General features: G+C 50.6%; 2 protein-coding genes across 3 annotated transcripts; one reads left to right on the plus strand and one right to left on the minus strand.

Annotated features, from left to right (window-relative positions):
* The first annotated feature begins 709 nt into the window (after window positions 1-709).
* SYNE4 (spectrin repeat containing nuclear envelope family member 4) lies at window positions 710-5,047 on the plus strand. Of its 2 annotated transcripts, none has more exons than XM_056796091.1 (4): window positions 710-1,482; window positions 1,931-2,113; window positions 2,285-2,527; window positions 3,135-5,047. In XM_056796091.1, the coding sequence occupies exons 2-4, from the start codon at window positions 1,988-1,990 to the stop codon at window positions 3,429-3,431; spliced, it is 666 nt and encodes a 221-aa protein (XP_056652069.1). In that variant the 5' UTR covers window positions 710-1,482; window positions 1,931-1,987; the 3' UTR covers window positions 3,432-5,047. The 2 variants fall into 2 exon arrangements, with proteins under 2 accessions (XP_056652069.1, XP_056652068.1); XM_056796090.1 differs by having other exon boundaries at window positions 711-1,482; window positions 1,949-2,113.
* A 3,636-nt stretch (window positions 5,048-8,683) lies between these two features.
* Window positions 8,684-9,915, minus strand: SDHAF1 (succinate dehydrogenase complex assembly factor 1). Its single transcript, XM_007491866.2, has one exon. It carries the CDS (start codon window positions 9,901-9,903, stop codon window positions 9,433-9,435), a length of 471 nt encoding a protein of 156 aa, XP_007491928.1. The 5' UTR covers window positions 9,904-9,915; the 3' UTR covers window positions 8,684-9,432.
* Between the last annotated feature and the right edge of the window lie 11,017 nt (window positions 9,916-20,932).

A 20,932-nucleotide genomic window follows, 5' to 3' on the forward strand; every position in this document is an offset into this window, starting at 1 on the left:
GAGGAAGGAGGAGGCAAGGCTGGGGGGGGACACCTGGGTCCCCGAGGAAGGAGGAGGCAAGGCTGGGGGGGGGACACCTGGGTCCCCGAGGAAGGAGGAGGCAAGGCTGGGGGGGGACACCTGGGTCCCCGAGGAAGGAGGAGGCAAGGCTGGGGGGGGACACCTGGGTCCCCGAGGAAGGAGGAGGCAAGGCTGGGGGGGGACACCTGGGTCCCTGAGGAAGGAGGAGGCAAGGCTGGGGGGGGACACCTGAGTCCCCGAGGAAGGAGGAGGCAAGGCTGGGGGGGACACCTGGTCCCTGAGGAAGGAGGAGGCAAGGCTGGGGGGGGGACACCTGGGTCCCCGAGGAAGGAGGAGGCAAGGCTGGGGGGGGACACCTGGGTCCCCGAGGAAGGAGGAGGCAAGGCTGGGGGGGGACACCTGGGTCCCCGAGGAAGGAGGAGGCAAGGCTGGGGGGGGACACCTGGGTCCCCGAGGAAGGAGGAGGCAAGGCTGGGGGGACACCTGGGTCCCCGAGGAAGGAGGAGGCAAGGCTGGGGGGGGACACCTGGGTCCCTGAGGAAGGAGGAGGCAAGGCTGGGGGGGGACACCTGGGTCCCTGAGGAAGGAGGAGGCAAGGCTGGGGGGGGGGACACCTGGGTCCCTGAGGAAGGAGGAGGCAAGGCTGGGGGGGGGACACCTGGGTCCCCGAGGAAGGGAGGCAAGGCTGGGGGGACACCTGAGTCCCTGAGGAAGGAGGAGGCAAGGCTGGGGGGGGACACCTGGTCCCTGAGGAAGGAGGAGGCAAGACTTGGTGGGGGGATACCTGGGTCCCCAAGGAAGGAGGCAAGGCTGGGGTGGGGCAGACACCTGGGTCCCTGAGGAAGGAGGAGTCAGGGCCTGGGGGGCCTGTAGGAAGGAGGCATCAAGATGTCCAGGGGCCAGAGAGAATTGGACTTTGGGACTGAAGGGGTTACAGCTGCCCAAGTGTCACCTGAGCTGGGAATCAGGTTTCCTGGGTGCTGGCTCCACCCCACCTAGGGGGAGGGGAAGGGAAAGGGCTCAGGCCTCCCCGAGGAGACACCCCCAGTCCTGGGTGAGGCTCCAGAGGGCCCTCTAAAGGGCCAGACCCTTTCCTTGGAGGATAGGAAGCTGGGAAGTAGGATTCTTGGGTCCCAGGTGGTTGGGGGGGGAGCCTGGCCAGAGATGCCCCAGCCCCTCCCAGCCCCTGCACCCTGGCTTCCCTTTTGTCACCGGCACCCCCAGCCTGTGCGCCCTGGAATGCTGGCATCCAGAATCCTCCTCCTTTGCCCCTCAGAGGCTTGTGTCCAGACAGGCCTTCTCATGCCCTGCTTCCTGCCAGGCCCTGGAGGTGCCTCCTAGACCTGGACGCCCTGAACTTTCCCATTAGCAGTGGCAGATGCGGGGCTGCCTGGGGACAGTGCCTGGACCTTGGCCCCTGCAGGGAGCGGCTGCTGGCCCAGCCCGATTCAGCAGCCCCAGGTATGGTGGGAAGGAGGAGGAGGAGGCTGCCTGGCAGGGGCTCAGTGAGGGGAGAGGTGGGTGAGGGCCTGTCTAGGACAGCTTAGAGAATTGGGCTCTGGGGAGAGGCAGGTGGTCACGGCCTCGAGCATCCCCACCGCCATGACCAGGCCAGCCAGGCCGCAGGGACTCCTGGGACGGGTATAAAGGCAGTGGGTGACACGGGGACCCAGAGTGGGCGCAGGGGATGGGACCTGGACTTTGGGGCTCATCGAGGGGGCCATTGCCACATACCGGGTTCTTATGGGAGGAGGGGGGCCCCTGGATGGCAGTGGGGAGGCAGTGGGCCAGGCCTGTCCTCATAGGGTGGGTCCACATGGAGGGAGTGGCTGACTGGAGCCTCTGAGGTGGGGGGGGGGCTCCCCAAGGCCTGGGTCTCTGCTGGGGGCGGGAAGGGACTGGCCCCCAGTGTCCTGGTTCCCCCTAGGCCTTCCTGGCCAATGATTAACAAGCCGAAGAGGGGCTGATGCGGAGGAGGGAGCCCCGGAGCGCAGCCACCCTTGAAGAGGGTGGGGAGGCCTCACTTGCCCACTATGAGGGTGTCTTCCAGTGTCGAGGGCGGCATCGAGGCCGCTTGATTGCCTACAGCCTGGTATGGACCACACAGGCCCCTGTGTTCCCTTCCCCGGGCAGCTCCTCCTCCCTTTATCCTGACTCCCCTGATCCCACCCCTTGTTCCCCCAGACGCATCCCATGCACCCCCTGCCCAACCCCCTTCCCCCAGCCCTCAGACCCCAGAGCCTCACCCCTGACCTCTTTCCAGGTGTTTGAGGACGCTGTCTCGCTCCAGGATCCAGATTCGGACACTGACTCAGAGGGGCCTGGCACTGGCTCAGGGGGTCTGGGCCCAGCGGTTGGGATTGGGGGTCCCCCGCCGGAGGGTTCCATCGCTGAGCTGGAATGGGACCCCACAGGGGATGTGGGGTGGCTGGGTGCCCTCAGGAGCAGGACGGTGTGGACACCGGGGTCCCCCTGCGAAGTGTGTGGCCGTGCTGAGCCCCTGGGGGTGAGTGAGATCTGGGCCGGGGGCACGGGCAGGGGGGTGGGCTGTCTCTGTCTCCAGGGGGCTCTGGGGCACACTCTCTCCAGTCTCCGGGACAAGGCTTCTTCCCACTCGGCTGGGATACCCCTACAGGCAGGCAACTCTCTTGCAACAGTCTGGCTCAGCGTCAGCTACCCCCTCTAGACCCTGCCTACGTCCCTTTGTCTCCCTCTTGGCTTCGGGTCTCTGCCCAGTGAGCCTCTGGGTCTCCCGCCAGGCCTTCTGGGATGCTGTATCTCCATCCTGCTTTCCTGTGAGGCCTGCTCCCAGCTTGGATTTCCCAGCTGTCTCTGCTTCCTTTGTCCCCCTCTCTGCTCTTCCCATAAGTCTTGGAGGGGTCGGGGTGGGAGCGGAGAATGAAGAGAAAAGGAGACAGGCAGGGACTGAAGGGGAGATGCTGAGAGAGGAGGCTGCCCGCAGAGAGATCCGGGGGAAGAAGGGCAGAGCCGTGTCGTAGCTCTGCCTCACCCCATCCGCCTCTGAAAGGGCATCTGATGGGAGAGGGACTCGGCCCCCCGGCCTGCAGAGGTCTTTCCAGCTCCACAGTCCCCGTTTTCCTTGCTCTGTGTAGGTCTGGTCCCTCCGTGGACCGCCGTGGGGTCCTCCCTTGTCTTCGTTCCGCACTCAGGACAGGAAGCAACCGAGCCCTGAAGATGTGACTGTGCCGATCCCTACGGGTTCCGGGGGTCCCAAGGAGGGGCGAGGGCCCCGCTGGCCCCGCCGGACCCTCTTCTTCTTGCTCCTCCTGCTCCTGCTTGGTGCCGCATGTCTCCTGCCCCCCCCAGGGGGGCCTCGTTGCCCCCCTCCCCGGCTCCCTGGGCCCCTGCACCTCGTCCTCAGCTATGTCAATGGACCGCCTCCAACCTGAGTCCTGGAGGCCCGGGGGGGCTGTGGGGGGCTTCCAAGCAGAGACTCCATTTTCTTCCTCTGGATCCCTGGAATAAAATTTAAAACAGCTTCCTGCAGAGTTTTTGGTGGGTGGGGTGTCTACCTCCCCTCCTGGCTCTGGACACCCTCTAGGTAGACAGTTCATGGGCAGAAGAGGGAGCAGGAGAGCCTTTCTCGTGGGGAATCTTAAATCAGGGTCTATCCTGGCTCACCCACCCATCTCCAGTGGGTGTGGGACTTCCCAGTGTCACACCAGGGTCCTCAGCCCCATCCCTAGACATCCAGCTTTAGGAGGGGTACTTACTCTAGTCAATGGTGTGTTCACACTAAACAATTCTTTTTGTTACCTTTACTTTCCATCTTAGAATCAGTCCTGTGTACTGGTTCCAAGGCAGAGGAGCAGTCAGGGCTAGGCCATGGGGGTCAAGTGACTTGCCCAGGGTCACAGCTAGGAAGGATCTGAGGCCAGATTTGAACCCAGGACCTCCAGGCCTGGCTCTCTATCCCCTGAGCCACCCACCCAGCTGCCCCTGAGGTTTCTAGAACGTAGGATCCATCTGTGTTTTATTACTCCCAGCAGCCCAAGACAATGATGGGTCCCTCAGACGCAGGGCTAATGAGTAACAGCCGCCGGTCTCAAGGACCCCAGACCCTTCTTCCTACTGAGCCCCCCTACTACGGCCAGCCAGATCTCAGGGGGTAGCATGGCCCTTGGGGTCCGTCCAGGGGGGTAGATAAGATTCCCTCAAGGAACACTGTTTGGCATTTGAGTGGATCAGGAACACCTGGCTTCAAACCCCATCTGAGACACATTTCTATAAACTTGGGCATTTCACTTGGACTCTGCCTCAGTTGCCTCCTCTGCAAAATGGAGGGACTTGATGCCATCTAAGACACCCTTCAGTTCCACATTTGAGATCTTTTGTTTTTCAACAATCTTATTTTTTCCCCAATTACACGCTGAAACAATTTTTAACATTTGTTTTCTCACATCTTGAGTTCCAGATTCTCTGAGATCTTTTGTAGACAGAGATGTCCATGGTGGTATCAGCTACTGAAGTTTAGGGGAAGAGGGGAGTGGCCCACTGCTCCAAGGAAGCTGAGGAACCCGGTGCTTCCATCAGTAGTCCAGGACCAGAGGGCATCCTTGCCCGTGTGAATTTCAAAAGTCTCCATCTTGGTCTAGCACCCAAAAATTGTGCACACCCACACTACACGGGCATGTGCTAGTCAATGACAAATCAGAAATAACTAACTGCCCACCTGGGCTGTCCTAAGCCAAGCTAGAGCCAACCATTGGATTTTGTGAGACACAGGAAGTGAGGTAGGGAACAGCCTCTGGAATTCGCTGACTTCCTGTGTAGAGAGCTAGACGATAGTTGGTGTTAGGAGCTTGGACAGGGAGGACGCCTGCAGACAGCTTCCCTTCAGATCGGTCACATGAGTTAAGGACTGATTCTCTCCACCTGGGCCCTTTGGGCCTAAAACTCTCTCTGCCTTGGTCAGAGGTTGAGTAGCCCCTTTCCCTTTTCTCTTCTCTCCTTCTCTCCCTCTCCTTTCCCTACTCCCAGTGTGATTAAACCTCCATAAACTTCATTCTGACTTGAGTGTTTCATTTTTAGGAATTTCATAAGTAAATTCCTTGGCGGCCATTGTTCAATATTACATAAATCCTGTAGCCACATTCTTAACCATTACGATATTATAACCTCTCCCAAAAGCCTTAAAATTTCTACCATTACACCAGGGGGGTCTATGCCGGGTCATGGAAGAGTGGTTGAATTTTCAAAGGAAGCAGAGATACAAGAAACAAAGAAGCCAGACCAGCCTTGACCAGAAGCCTCCTCAGTGTCAGCAAACAGGCTCTCCGGGTCACCAGAGATGGATATCCCAGTGTTTTCTTCCTCCCCTGTGGCTCCAGCCCCTTAAGCGACACTCAGTCTCCCAACTCCGTCTCTCAGGAGACCTTGACACCAGTAGCCAATGTAACCTAAGCATTCATTTATTTTTAAATGTCTGCCTTTAAGTATTTCCAAGGCAGAAGAGTGGTAAGGGACAAAGGGGGACGACAGAAACTATGGTTAAGTGACTTGCCCAGGGTCACCCAGCTAGAAAGTCTCTGAATTCAGATTTGAACCCAGGACCTCACATCTATCCACCTCTCCACTGAGCCCCTTAGCTGCCTGTTTAGTGAGTTTCTAATAATGCTAGCTATGAGCATTAGCCAGTTAAATCAAGCTTATGGTGAAAGGAAGCTATCCATCACAGATAACATCATTAGCAAGTGGTTTCTTAGTTTATCAGATTTGAGGAACACATCATTAGCAGGTTACTAAATCTGGTGGAACACATGCCATTAGTAGTTGTTTATCAGAGCTAGGGGACACAGAGGGCATTGCCAAGCTCTATCCCTTGAATCATCTTATTACAGAAAAGCAACTTACTATAACAACTATTTGGTTATAAAATGCAAGCTTAAAATAAAACGGAGGGGCAGCTGGACAGCTCAGTGGATAGAGAGCCAGGTCTAGAAATGGGAGGTCTTGTGTTCAAATGTGGCCTCAGACACTTCCTAGCTGTGTGACCCTGGGCAAGTCTCTTAACCCCCATTGCCTAGCCCATACCACTCTTCTGCCTTGGAACCAATGCTTATTATCAATTCTTAAACAGAAGGTAAAGATTTTTTAAAAAGCAGAGGAAGTGAAGCCAAGATGGCAGAGTAAAGTTAGTATCTTTTCCAAGCTCTCTTAACATTCCCCTGTAAAGAACCTTAAAAAGTACATCAAATATAATTCTAAGCAAAAAAAAACCCCAACAAGTTAGAATGAGTCATTTTTCTATCATAGGGCAGGCAGCTTAGGACGACAGAAACTATGGGCCTTAGAGGTTTCATCAGTGATGGCAGCAGCAATACTAGGAGTGTTCAGCACTCAGAGGCAGTAAGGGTCAGAAAGACTAACAAAATATAAAGAAGGAAACTATAAGTAAATTAGGTAAACATAGAATAGTATATCTGTCAGATCTTTGGGAAAGGAAAGATTTTAAGACCAAGCAAGAAATAGAGAATATTACAAAATGTAAAATGAACAATTTTGATTACATTAAATTAAAAAGGTTTTGTACAAACCAAACTAATGCAACCAAAATTAGAAAGGAAGCAACAAATTGGGAAAAAATATTAAAAAAAACTTCTGTCAAAGGTCTAATTTCTCTAAATTTATTAGGAACTAAATCAATTGTACAAAAAAATCAAGCCATTCCCCAATTGATAAATGGACAAGGGACACGAATAGGCAGTTTTTCAGATAAAGAAATAAAAACTATCAATAAGCACGTGAAAAAGTGTTCTAAATCTCTCATAATTAGAGAAATGCAAATCAAAATAACTGAGGTATCACCTCACACCTAACAGATTGATTAATATGATAGCAAAGGAAAGTAATAAATGTTGGAGGGCATGTGGCAAAATTGGGATATTATTACACTGCTGGTAGAGTTGTGAATTGATCCAACCATTCTGGAAGGCAATTTGGAACTATGCCCAAAGGGCTTTAAATGACTGCCTGTCCTTTGATCCAATCATACCACTGCTGGGTTTGTACCCCAAAGAGATAAGGGAAAAAAAAAAAACATTCAAAAGTATTCATAGCTGCGCTCTTTGTAGTGGCAAAAAAATTAGAAAATGAGGGGATGTCCTTTAATTGGGGAATGAGTGAACAAATTGTGGTATCTGTTGGTGATGGAATACTATTGTGCTCAAAGGAATAATGAACTGGAGGGATTCCATGTGAACTGGAAAGTCCTCCAGAAATTGATGCAGAGTGAAAGGAGCAGAACTAGGACAACATTGTACAGAGAGACTGATACACTGTGGCACAGTTGAATGTAATGCACTTTTCTACTAATAGCAATGCAATGATCCAGGACAATTCAGAGGGACTTATAAGAATGCTATCCACATCTAGAGAAAGAACTGTGGGAGGAGAAATGCAGAAGAAACATTTCCTTGATCACATGGTTCGATGGGGATATGATTGGGGATGTAGACTCTAAATCAGGGGTCCCCAAACTATGGCCTGTGGGCCACATGTGTAAAAAGCTTGGGGACCCCTGCTCTAAATGATCACACTAGTGCAAATATCAATAATATGGAAATAGGTCCTGATCAGTGACACATATAAAACCCAGTGGAATTGCTCGTTGGCTACAGGAGAAGGGTGAGAGGAGGAGAGGGAAGGAACATGAATCATGTAACCATGGAAAAATATTCTAAATTAACTAATCACATTAAAAAAAAAAGAAATCAACAGGGGAGCCCTGTGGTAACACTGGGGATGGAACTGGGAAATTTATGTTTTTCTAAATATTCACCTATTTCATTTAGACTGTCAGTTTTTATTGGTATGTAATTGGGTAAAATAGCATCCAGTAATTGCTTTGATTTCATCTTTATTGATTCTGCATTCACCCTTTTCATTTTTGATCCTGGTAATTTGGTTCTAAGACAACTGGGAAGTTTTCCTTTAGAATTTCTCAAAATATGTTAGCAAATTAAGGGAGCATGGAAAATATTATCTGCCAGATCTATGGACAGGGGAAGAGTTTGTGACCAAATAAGCTAGAGTCATGGGAGGCAAAATGGATGATTTTGATTACATTAAATTAAAAATAAAACCAAAGTAGCCAAAATTAGAAGGAAAACAAGAAATTGGTGATTGAGGTAGGTGGGTGCAATTTTACAGTATGTTTCTCTAATAAAGATCTTATTTCTTTGGGACATTAACACTTTGCTGGTGGCATTGTGAATTGATCCAATCATTCTGGAAGGCAATTTAGAATTATGCCCAAAGGGCTTTAAAAGAATGCATCCAGCAATATCTTTACTAAGCCCATATCCCAAAGATTCAAGAGAAAAGGATCCGTTTGTCCAAAAATAATTTTAGCAGCTCTTTTTGTGGCAGCAGAGTTGGCCACGGAGGGGATGTCCATCCCTTGGGGCATGACTGAGCAGTGCATCTGATTGTGCCTTAAGAAATGATGAGCAGGATGTTTTCAGAAAAACCCGGGAAGACTTCTATGATCTGATGCAGTGCCATGAGCAGAACCAGAACAGTGTTCAGTAACAGCAATTCTGATCAATACAATAATCCATGACAATGCCAAAGGGCCAACAATGAAAAACGCTCTGCATCTTCAAAGAGAGAGAACTAATGCATTGAGGGCAAACTGAAGTGATTTTTTCACTTTATTTTTCTTGCTTTATTTTTTTTGCAACATAAAGTAGAAATAGGTTTTGCATGACTTCACATGTATAATGGGGTCTAGTGGGTAGAGAAGGCAGAATTTAAAACTTTTAAAAAGTCACGTAAAATATGGAGTCAGTTACATCAAGACAACAAACTTATTCTTACTCCAGGAGCAGGTGTTCAGATTGGGGAGACCAAAATGAAACAGTCCCTGCCTCCAGGGGCTTAGAAGGTCTACCACAATCTAATAGGGGAGAAAGAAGAGGGGGCAAATGGGGCCCATCTTGTTGGGGGAGGGGAGAATAGCAGCCCCAGAATCAGGCCCCAAGAGTCTCCCTGAGGATCCTTTGAGCACAGACTGGAGGGCTGTGGAGGTAGGAGGGAATGAGCCATCCCGAAAGGGGGGGGGGGTGCTCCTAGGAGTCCTAGGAAGATTTGGGTTAAAGTCTGGGTACTCTGGGTGTTGGCATGCTTTTCTCTTCTGCGGTGGGAGCTTGTAAGGTGAAGGAGGGAGAGAGTTCCCAGGGCCTACAAGGGCTTCTTAGGGTCCAACTCTGGAGAGTTCGGAGTTTTCCGGCTCTTTTCTTTCTTTTCCCCCAGGCAATCAAGAGCAGTCTTCGGTGAGAGCCTGGAAGGTGCAGGAGGGAGAGTGTCCAGGAAGAACCTGTGCCTGTTGGCCCAGGGGGTGTCGGGGATTTTTTCTTTTTTTCGGATCTTCCTTCCTCCCCAGTCAGTCTACGGCGGGAGGTTGTGTCCAGGATCGGTGGCCGCGCGCTGGTCAGTGTCCGTGGGAAGCTCCTTGGAGCGGGTTGCGGGCTGCGGCCCCGGGTCTTCCCTCGACACGAAGTAGCCCAGCGCCGTGGTGTGGCCGCACCGCAACTGCTCCAGCTGGCGCCGCCCGCGCCGGTACAGGTACTCTATACGCTGCACGTCGCCCCGGGGCAGCCGTGAGCGCTCGCGGAACTCGGCCCGGACCCGCGCCTCGGCGCCCGGTTTGCCCCGCGCGGCGCGCAGCAGCTCGCGGTACAGGCCGAGGACCTGCCTCTGCAGCCGGCTGTGCCTGCTCATGGCCAGCCGAGGCGGGGCAGCAAGCGGGGAGACCTTCCGGGCCGACTTAGGCCTCTGGGGCTCAGCGTGAACTAACGGAGGTCCGAGAGCTACGAGAAATGGCCCAGCGCCGGCGCTTCCGGAGCCCCCGCCGCCCATTGGCCGCCGCGCCCACAACGTCACAATAGGAGAGGCGTGTCCTCCCCGCTCCCCTTCCCGGGTGTCCTTGAGAGGCTTGGGGAAGAGAGAGACCATCTGGCCCTGCTGGGGTCGGGCGGGAGGTCTGAGCGCTGCCCCCCCCCCCCCAGGGCCGGGAGAGTGGGGGGAGAGGAGAAGGGCAGGTGGGGAGGGAGCGTGCGCGGTGCGTGTCCCAAGCATTGGGGGGCCCGGGGGGGGGCAGAACCGGTGGGCCAAGTTTATCCTGTTTAGGCTGGAGGCCCAGGGCATCCCCCAGGGCGCTAACCGCCCTCGGCGGCCTGGCAATAAACTGGGCTCCCCCTTGTGCGGTGCACACTTCCCCTTTCCAATCCTGAACTTCGGGGATTCCATGCCGGGAGCCCCGGGGGGGGGGCTGGGAAGGATGGGACCCTGAGGAGTCCCGGGCGGGGCGGGGCTGCAGAGCTGGAGCAGGGGGCTTCCGGCCCTGGGGTCAGGGGCTAAGCAGAGCGGAGTCTGTGGGCAAGGGACCAGGAAGCCCTCAACGGGGAGGGAGGGGGGAGCGTCCCGAGGCCACAAATGCTTCCAGACGTTTGCCAAAATCCATTTATTGACGACCTCAGCAGAGACAGCCGGGCCCTGGCCAAAGGTGGCCGGCCTTTGTGGGAGTGCGCCAACCACAAGAGCAGCGACGTTATGAAGTAGAAAAATAATCTTCGGTGTAGCCCGGGGAGAGCGCCTTCTTCCTGCTGTGGCTGAGGGAGAGAGGTGGCCTGAGGGAGCTTCCCGGGCCTGGGGGGGGGGGGGGGCTCTTTGCCTGGGTCCTGGGAGGGACTGATGTGGGAACCAGAGAGGGGAGAATTCATGGGGCGCTGCTGGGAGGGAAGAACAGCCAGGGGGCTCCTTACCAGCGCCTGAAGGCTGGAGCCCGACAGGACCTGAAGACATCCTCGAGGCTAGCAGCGGGAAGCCCACCCCTGAGTCGGAGGTCATCCTGGGGGTCCCCGTTAAAGTCACCGCAGGCAGCTTGCAGCTGGCCCCCCAGGGCCGGGGCAGCCCTCAGGACCACTGAACCTCCTGGGCCCGCCAGCACCCGGAGAAGGGGTGGTCTCTCCACAAGGACCTTCCCCGAGCCGGCCCATCGGGCCGTGACCCCTCCGCAGACCCGGGCTGGGAGCTGGGCCCTATGTCCATTCACCTTGAGGGGAGAAAAGGAAGTGGGGGGGCCAGGGTGAGGATGGGGGCCAGGATCCCCGTGTTCCTGGTGGCGTGGAGGACTTAGAGGGGGAGAATGAGGAGGCGCCTAGATTGTGGGCAGGAAAACCCAGCCTTTCTTCTTTGAGGAAGATAATGTGGTCAGGAAGGGCCTTTGAGCAGGGCCACATCCCGGGCGGGCGGCCATCCACTTACCCAGACCTCCCCGCCGGGCCCCACAGCCACGCAGCCGTCCCGGAAGCGAATGATGACCCATGCTCGTGGGGCCGGGCAGGCTGAGCAGGGTGGGTATTCTGTGAGCACGCGGAACCACGTATGATTCCAGGGGTTAGCGCCAGCCAGGACTGCCAGCTCGTAGGCACCGGGGGCAGCAAGGGCAGGGACTCTGCCTTGGAAGCCATCAAAAGTGGTGAAGAGACCTCCCGGTACCAGGCGACAGGTGGCACTGCCCTTGCCAGGGGGGCTCCTGCAAAGGCGGACACCGTGGTCCAGGGTGCAGCCGGAGCCTCTGGGACACTGGAACGGTTGGCACTGTAGGTGACCCCCTGCCTGGCAGACGCAGCGTTCCCGGCAGCCTGGGAGGACCAGAGACTCTCCCACCTGGGGAGAGGAAGGACATCTGGTCAGACCTGACCCTCCTGGTCACTCACTCTCCAGGGCAGCGGTTGCAAACTGTCTCCTCTTCTCCGAGAGCCCAACCCTTTCTTTCTTGTTTAAAAACCTTTATTTTGTCTTAGAATCAATACTGTGTAATAGTTCCAAGGCAGAAGATCCATAAGGGCTAGGCAGAGCAGGGGTGAAGTGACTTGCCCAGGGTCACACTGCTCCAATCATTCCCTTAGGAGACCTACACTTGGAGATACAGCACACATGGTGCTAAAGATCCTAAAGTTGTCCATCAGAACCTTAGAGGTGGGGAATTATAAATCCAGAGCCAGAAAGGCCCTCTGAGACAATCTAGTCCATTTTACAGATGGGCAAAATTAAGCCTAGGGAAATGAAATAACTTAAATCCTTGATTTTCTCATCTGAAAAATGGATGAGGAGAGGTTTATAAGTCTTCCACATGCTGCATTTCCCTGTAATTCCAGGATGGCCGAGTTCAGAAGCCGATCAGATCTTTGGAATAATGCCTATGTGTCTACACCACCAAGTCCCCCCAATCTCCCAGCAAGTTATTTCTGCCTACCTCAGTTTCCTTAACTGTAAAATGGAGATAACTCTCAGAATGGGCATCTAAGTGGTGCAGTAGATAAAGCACCAGGTCTGGAGTCAGGAAGACTTATCTCCCTGGAGTTCAAACCTGGCCTCAGTCACTTACTGTGTGACCTTGGGCAAGTCACTTAACCTGGTTTGCCTCACAAAGAGTCTGACATGATTGAAACTATAGAAAAACAACTCCCATGGAGAAAATTTGGAATTCAAAACTTTTAAAAGATGAATGTAAAAAATTATTTTTCATGTAATGGCTGAAAAAACTATGATTTTTAAAAATAGAGAAAAAACCCAACTCCTATAGTAGTTGGGACAATTGAAAAGGATATTTGCATAAGTGCAGATAGGTGGCATAATGGACTGAGTGCTGGGGCTGAAATCAGGAAGACTCACCTCCTGAGTTCAAATCCAGCCAAAGTCACTTTTGTGACCCTAGGCATTTAATCACTTCACCCTGCTTGCCTCAGTTTCCTCATCTGTCAAATGAGATGGAGAAGAAAATGGCAAACCACTCCAGCATCTCTGCCAAGAAAACTCCAAATGGGGTCTTGAAGAGTCTGACACAACTGGTTTGCCTCAGTTTCCTTATCTGTCGAATGAGCTGTTGAAGGACGTGGCAAACCACTCCAGTATTTTTAGCAAAAAAAACCCAAATGGGGTCATAAGAGTCTGACATGCCTGAACAACAGCAATGTGTAAATACTAGCTATTCACGTTGTAAATATAATTACTGAAAGACCCTTGCTCACAGGCTCCAGCTCTTGTGAACAGAAGAACAGTAACAAACACTGATGGGGACGGGATGCTTAAGGCTCCCAACGTGTCTTCCTGCCTTATCTCAATCTGCCCAGCTGTGTCTCCCGGCTGGCTCCTCACTGCCCAGCTCAAGGACGGACCACTTCCTTGAGAAACATAACTGAGGATTGGATTCTTCTTTCGGAGTCATTGACTGGTGATAATGTTTCTTGCAGCAGAAGCTCTGGGGACGGTCTGAAGCTTCCAACTGTTCAAGCAAAACACTGTGTCCCCCAGGAGAGTCCACACAGAGAGCCGGCTTTGGTCCTTCCTCTCTCAATAGCCCTTCTAGCAACTCTACACTAGCCCCTCTCCCAAAGGGATCAGACGTGGCACCAGGATCTGTGGCCCCTTCCCTAGTGGCAAAACCAGGTGGCCCACAGCCCAGGGTGAGACGTTCATCATAGTGATTCTTCATCTCCATTCTGGCTTTATCAATATACATCATGGCCCAGCCTGTATGTGTATGAGTCTCAGGAACAACGAATTTCTCATAGCTGCTGTCAGTATGACACAGTGGAAAGAGTTCTGGAGTCAGAAGCTCTGGGTTCAAATTCTACCTCTGTCACTTTTACCCCTTGTGATCTTGGGCAAGGTATTTCATCTTCTGAGGGATGAGGGCCCTGAGCCAGAGAGCCTCTGGGGTCCTTTTGGCCTTAATCTGTGGTCCCTAACTGGGGAGGTCAATCTCTGATCTCCATAGCACCTCAAGCTCTGGACCCCAAGTGACTGGCTAGCCAAGCTTACCAGCCTCAATGGCATATTCCCTTTGAAAGAATTCAAGAGAGAAAAAGTATTCACAACCTCTGCTTATGCCAGTTTTCATCAGTTCATACAAATATGAATGTGACAATGACATCTTAGCCATTACTTGGACCTGATGGCAGGAAATATGCCAGTATTTATTTTTAATTTTTAACAATATTAAAAAAATTTTAATTTATTTTAAAAATAGCTTTATTTATTTAAAATTCTTGCCTTCCATCTTAGAATCAATACTGTGAACTGGTTCCAAGGCAGAAGAGTGGTAAGGACTAGGCAATGGGGGTTAAGTGACTTGCCCAGGGTCACACAGCTAGGAAATATCTGAGAACAGATTTGAACCCAGGACCTCCCATCTCTAGGCCTGGCTCTCAACACTGAGCCACCCAGCTGCCCCCAGCTTATAACAATTTAATTTAATATATAGGACAAGAAAGAAATAAGGAAGGAAGGACGTAGAAAATCATTTCCTTGCTTACCACTCTAGAGTCTGGTCCATCTCTAGGCCTGGCTCTCAAGCCACTGAGCTACCCTTTTTCACTGCCAGTGACCTTTAGGAGGCAACTAGGTAGTGCAGTGGATAGAGAGATGAGCCTGGAGTCAAGAAGACCTGAGTTGAAATCCAGCCTCATTTGCTTACTAGCTATGATCCTGGGCAAATTATTTTACCTTATTTGCTTTAGTTTCCTCATGGAGAAACTGTGACCCTGGGCATATTGTTTAACTCTGTTTGCCTCAGTTTCCTCATCTGTTAAGTGAGCTGGAGAAGGAAATGGCAAACCACTCTAGTGTCTCTGCCAAGAAAATCCAAATGGGATCCTGAAGTCATATAGTCTGAAATGCCTGAATAATAATGACAATTAAGTGTTTCTCAATTGTCTGATAACCTCCTAATAGATCTTCTGCTCCTCATGCTTCCATCTCCAATCTATCCTTACTACTGTATGAGCAATCTTCCTTACACAAAGATCTGGCCACGTCATTACTCCATTTTTTTTCAGTGGCTCCCTATTGTTTTCTGAGAAAAGTTCAGATTTTTCTCCTTGTCATTCAAAGCCTGACCTGATCTGGCACCATCTTATCCATCCAAGCTAGGAGGCTGTCACAACACTGTAAGGCTAAGGTCCAAGGTACTCTGGTGAATCACCTGGTGCCAAACTCTGGCCCCTCACCTTTCCACTGGCATATTTTGGGGCCCATCCTCTCACCAAGGTCTGTAACTGCAGAAGCATCACCGATTTCCCTCTCCACATCTGGTCAATTTTGATTCTACAACATGCCCTTCTCATCCTAATTTCTTTCTCTCCACCTCCAAGGTCACCTCCCTGCTTCAAGCCCTCCCCAGATGCATCTTCCTGCATTTTCCAACATCTCCCCCTCTGACTCATCCTTCATATCATTGCCAAAATAATTGTCCCAAGGTGAAGGTCTGATTGAGTCACTAAACTGCTCAAAAAGTTTTGGTGACTTTCAATTGCTTTGAGAATCAAATACAAACTTAGCCTGACTTTAGAGACCTTCTTCAATCTGTCTCCCACCTCCATTCCCTTTCAAAAACTTTAAATTCAACTCATACTCAGCTCTCCTCTGCACTGAAAACGCTGCCTCTGGAGACACTTTGAAACCCTGCCCAGAATCCATCCTTCGTGGTCGCCACTTGAAATCCTTGTTCTCCTTTGAGGCTCATTTAGTTGGGCAATTTTCAGTCATTTATTCCAGGGGCCTTTCAAATTGAAAGGAACCTATGATATTCCCCCCCCTAAAGATAAGAGAATGGAAGCTCCTTTGAACTCATCTTCATGAGTTCAAATCCAGCCTCAGACACTTCTTGGCTGTGTGACTCTGTTTACCCCCTTTGCCTCAGTTTCCTAGTCTGTAAAATGAGCTGGAGAATGAAAAGGTAAACCACTTGAGTGTCTTTGCTAAGAAAACCCCAAATGGGGTCACAAAGAGTTGGACCTGATTGAAAAACAACAAAAGCTAAGGTTTCTTTGTTCTATCACTTAGCATCATGCATAGTAGGTGCTTAATCAATATTTATTAATTTGCCCTTCCTGACTTTACTCTTTCATTTGTCTAGATTCCTGAGAGGCAGTGAGATGGCGAACTGAATAGAGGAAGATGAGTTCGAATCATGCCTCAGAAACTTACTCTAGGAACCTGGACACCTGAGTTTCCTCAACTGTAAAATGGGGATAACAATAGCGCCTGCTTCCCTGGCTTGGTTGTGAGGACTATACAAGATAAAATTTGCAGTGTTTAGCACAATTCTTGGCACATAGTAGGGGCTTAAGACATGCTTGTTTTCTTTCTTACATGTTTGTAACTTCAGCTTTATCATAGAATCATAGACTCAGAGCTGGAAGAACCCTTAGACATAACTAAATCTAACACCCTCATTTTACAGATGAGGAAACTGGGGCCCAGAGAGGGGAATCAACTTGTCCAAAGCCATACCAGTAGTAAGAGTCAGAGATGGGATTTGAACTCAGGACCTCTGATTCCAAACCCACTGCTCATTTACTGTATTCCCCCTCCCCAACCCCATGCTTTCCTTTTCTTTTCTACTCATCTCCAAGCAATTATTTGAGTCTTGTCAGTTCTGTCTTCTCAAATCTCTTCTGTCTAATCACTATTTTCAATACCATCAGCCCCTTCTATAGGTTCTTTTTCTGGGCCACTGATAATAGCTGCATGGGGACCAAGACATAGTGAGAGTGTAATAAATGCTTGTCAATTGACTGATTGATAGCCTTCCCAACAGGTCTTCCCTTCCTCACTCTTCCCTCTTTGATCCATCCTTCTAACTTCTGCATAAGTAATCCTCCTTAAACAAAGACCTGGTCAGATCATTCCTCCATGGGAAAAAAACCAATCTTCAGAGATTCTCTATTATTTTCCAAGCAAAGTTCACACTTTTCTGTCTGCCATTCAAGGCCTGACATGTCCTTATTCTTATTCTCCTACTTTTTCTTTAATAACCCAAAATTTTAAGTAGCCTGAATAGCTCCCCTCCCATGAACACAAGCTGTATCCTGAGAGCTCTTGGTCTGTACTTTGAGTAAGCTCCACTCTTCCTCTTGTCTATTTAATCCCTACCCATCTTTTTTTAAAACCCTAACCTTCCACCTTAGAATCAATACTGGGTAGTAGTTCCAAGGCAGAAGGTAAGGGCGAGGCAATGAGGGTTAAGTAACTTGTCCAGGGTCACACAGCTGGGAAGTGTCTGAGGTCATATTTGAATCCAGGACCTCCCATCTTTGGACCTGGCTCTTAATCCACTGAGCCACCCAATTCAGTGGATTTTTTAAATCTTTTAAAGCTTTAGTGGCTTCCATTAATGTAGCTCATGAGCCCCCACCAGTGTGCTGTCCATTAACCAACAGCTGCTTGGCATTTACCGTTTAGCAAAGGCATTTACAAAGATGGTGTAGTGAGAATAGTTGTGATAAAACATTCTTCTCCAAAATCTGGGCTGTACTCTGCCACAAATACAGCATCCACTGAGTTTAAACTCAGAGTACTGTGGCACTGAGGCACAGGTGTAGGAAACAGGTGGGACAAAGGGTGACTCATAACTCCTGGGGCTACTACATGACCTGGAAGTCTTTTTTTTCTCTGAAGTGTTCTCATACAGACTTCCTGGGGTACGCTGTCTGCTTGGTAGGGGACTCAGCTAGGCTCCTAGCATCTACTTCTTTTTCAAGTTCACGGCTGCCATTTTTCTGTGCCGTGATGGGGCCACGCTCCTTGAAACTGCTGCTTCCTCCCTTGGGCGATTATCCTTCTATATCTTTATCTCTTTTTAGGAATACATATCTGTTCTTGGCTAGATGTACTGTCTGTTCCTGATCTAGGAGGTCTGATGACTGGGCCAGTGGGGATGAGAAGGACAGAAATTCTTTTTTTCCTCCCCTTTCCCTGCAAGATCCTTCCCACAAAGCACTCCTGAACTGGGATTCCTCAGCTCTCAAAACATAACTGCTGAACGTCACCCAGACACTTATTTAATGCCCTGAAAGGCATGACTGGCCTGTTTGCTCAGTCAATCTCTTCCTCCGGTAAAAGAGGTTCTTACCTTATAAAGACATCACAGGGCATAGATAGATGCATGTTGTCTACATATTCAAACATCATTATGTATAACTACATTCTCTGCCTAATGGCAGCTAGGTGGTTTGGTGGAGAGAGTGCTGAATCTGCCCTGAAATTGGGAAGACCTGAGTTCAAGTCCAGCTTCAGATACTTAGCAGTTGTGTGGCACTGGGAAAGTCACCTGACCTGTTTACCTTTGTTTCTTCAATTGCAAAGTGGGGATAATAACAGCAAAGATCAAATGAGGTAATATTTGTAAAGCCCTGACACACCGCCTGGCACATAGTGGGCATTTAGAAATGCTTGTTTTCTTCCTTCCTGTGATCACATCAGATGAATTGGGGAAGGGGGAAGGGGGATTATATTCTCCCTTTCTTACACTTGGGATGTTTGAAATAATTTCCTCCCTTATCTCTGTTTTTTAAGAAGCCCGGGCTCCTTTGAAGCTCAGGACAAGAGCCATCATTTCTGACACTTTACTCCTCCTCTATTGCTAGTCCCTCCCCCTCTGCACCTACAAATTACCTGAAATTTCTTTCTTTGCTCTCTCTCTCCCTCTCCTTCTCTCTCTGCCCCTTCTTCTCTCTCTTTATATATATATATATATATATATATTTCTCTCTATATCTCTCTCCCTCTCTCTATCATATATCTCTAATTCTCTATCTCCTATCTATCTTTATTTCTCATTCTCTCCCTTTATCATCTCTATTTATCTGTATCTTTATATCTCTGTCTCTTTCTCACCCCCTCTATATTTATTTCTCTTTCTCTCTCCCTACATATCATCTGTCTATTCATATATCTGTCTATATTATCAGTCTATCTATCTATCAATCTATCCATCCATCTATCTATCTATCTATCTATCTGTCTGTCTGTCTGTCTGTCCGTCCGTTCATCCATCTGTCTGTCTGTCTGTCCACCCATCCATCTGTCCATCTGTCTGTCTGTCTATCCGTCCATCCACCCATCCATCCATCCATCCGTCCGTCTGTCCATCTGTCCGTCCATCTATCTATCAGTCAATCAATCAATCAATCAATCAATCTATCTATCTATCTGTCTGTCTGTCTGTCTGTCTGTCTGTCCGTCCGTCTGTCATCTGTCCGTCCATCTATCTATCAGTCAATCAACCAATCTATCTATCTGTCTGTCTGTCTATCTATCCATCCATCCATCCATCCATCTCTACTTCTCACTATCTCTCTCTCTCTCTCTCTCTCTCTCCATCTTTGTCTCTGCCTCTTTCTCCACATACATACACATGGCCACCCTTGTTGGAAGGTAAACTGCTTAAAGACAGGGACTGTTTCCTTTTGGCTTTGTATCCCTGGCATCTAGCACGGTGCTTGGCATGTAATAGGTGCTTGGTAAATGCCTGCTGAATGATACATTGATAAAATCCAATTAGAATATGCAACTTCCTCTAAGAAGCTTTCCTCAGTTCTCCTGGTTGGTTAGGATCCGACCCCTCTTCCCAGTAGACTGTACACTGTATATTCTTTTTTCCCTTAAATCCTTTCCTTCTATCTTAGAATGGATACTAAGTGTTGGCTCCAAGGCAGAAGAGCAGTAAGGGCTAGGCAATGGGGGTGAAGTGACTTGCCCAGGGTCACACAGCTGGGAAGCATCTGAGGTCACATTTGAACCCAGGACTTCCTGTCTTTAGGTCTGACTCTTTATCCACCGAGCCACTCAGCTGCCCCCCAGTTTTGTGTCTTCTAAAACACCTCTCATGGAAGGCTTCACATTCATATTATATTATAGTTATATATTTATATCATCGCAATCTGTATTTTTGTCTCAGCCCTTTTGAAAACTGTAAATTCCTCAAGTGTGATCCGTTTTACATTGTTTTTTTTTTTCACGAGTGATCCGTAAGGGACACTGTGTTGAATTCTCTCCCCAACAGCCCCCACTCACCGGGATGTAACGGCCGAGGCGAAAACAGCCACATCGCTCCTGGGGTACGCACGCTGCCCCATCTGAGACGAAGCCGGGGTCACATTCGCAGCCCTCGGCACAGTGAGGGGAGCAGCGTCTCGGCCCGAAGAGGGGGGCACAGCCGAGGTCGCAGGTGCGGGCACAGACGCTGTAGTGGCTCCGCGGTGGGCATCTCAGGGCTGAGGGCGGAAGGCAAGGATCAGGGGGGAGGCAAGGCAGGATGCGAAGAGATTCCTCTTTCTGGGGGCATCCAGGTGGCACTGGATAGCGTGCCAGGCCCCGCGTTCCAATCTGGCCTCCAATGCTTCCCAGCTGTGTGACCCTGGGCAAGTCCCTTAAGTCCAAGAGCCCCTGCTCTCGGGTCTTAGAGTTGTTATTAGGACAGAAAGGGAGGGTTTCAAGTAACAACAGGACATTCTCCGCCTGTGTTTTCCTCAGCCTGTCCTTTCTCCTTAAACCATCCGTGGCTGCTCTTCTTTTCAGTCTTGGCCCTACGGTGGAAGGGCTCGGCCATTAACTCTCCGCTGACCCTTGAACCCCCTCCCCCGGCAAGGCTGGCTCCCTCCCTTAGGTGCCTTCTCGGTCGCACAGGTGAGTGGCTCAACGCTGCTCTGTCAACCTAGCGGCCACGGCAGGGAGAGTAGCGGCTTCCTGCGGCCGCGGTGCAAGACCAGACGGGCAGCTCTCAAGACCTGTCACAGCGCCCACGCACAGGGCACGGCTTGGACGGCCAGGAGGAAGCGAGAAAGTTTGGCCCAAGTATTTGCCAAAGAGGAAATCTCGGATTAGAGACGGAAGACCGGAAGGGCCCGGCGGCGCTTTCATGGCTGCTGGCTGAGGAAGGCGAAGGGCAAAGAAGAGGGAAAACGGAACTGGAGAAGGAACAGCGCGCTTGAGAATGGGATTTACGGCTGGCGATCTCTGGCCCCAACCCGGGCCAGAGATGGAGAGCCGCGGACTGGAGGTCAACAAGCGCGCCTTTGCTTACTGCCTCGCCAGCCTC

The sequence above is a fragment of the Monodelphis domestica genome, chromosome 4, assembly GCF_027887165.1.
Source record: "Monodelphis domestica isolate mMonDom1 chromosome 4, mMonDom1.pri, whole genome shotgun sequence".
Taxonomy (NCBI): Eukaryota; Metazoa; Chordata; class Mammalia; order Didelphimorphia; family Didelphidae; genus Monodelphis; species Monodelphis domestica.

Excerpts from the sequence above, each read along its gene's own strand:
- SDHAF1 (XM_007491866.2), bottom strand. The coding sequence starts at position 9,903 with ATGGGCGGCGGGGGCTCCGGAAGCGCCGGCGCTGGGCCATTTCTCGTA.
- SYNE4 (XM_056796091.1), top strand. The coding sequence starts at position 1,988 with ATGCGGAGGAGGGAGCCCCGGAGCGCAGCCACCCTTGAAGAGGGTGGG. Across the intron at positions 2,114-2,284 it reads GCTTGATTGCCTACAGCCTG|GTGTTTGAGGACGCTGTCTC; the intron begins GTATGGACCACA and ends ACCTCTTTCCAG. Across the intron at positions 2,528-3,134 it reads GCCGTGCTGAGCCCCTGGGG|GTCTGGTCCCTCCGTGGACC; the intron begins GTGAGTGAGATC and ends TGCTCTGTGTAG.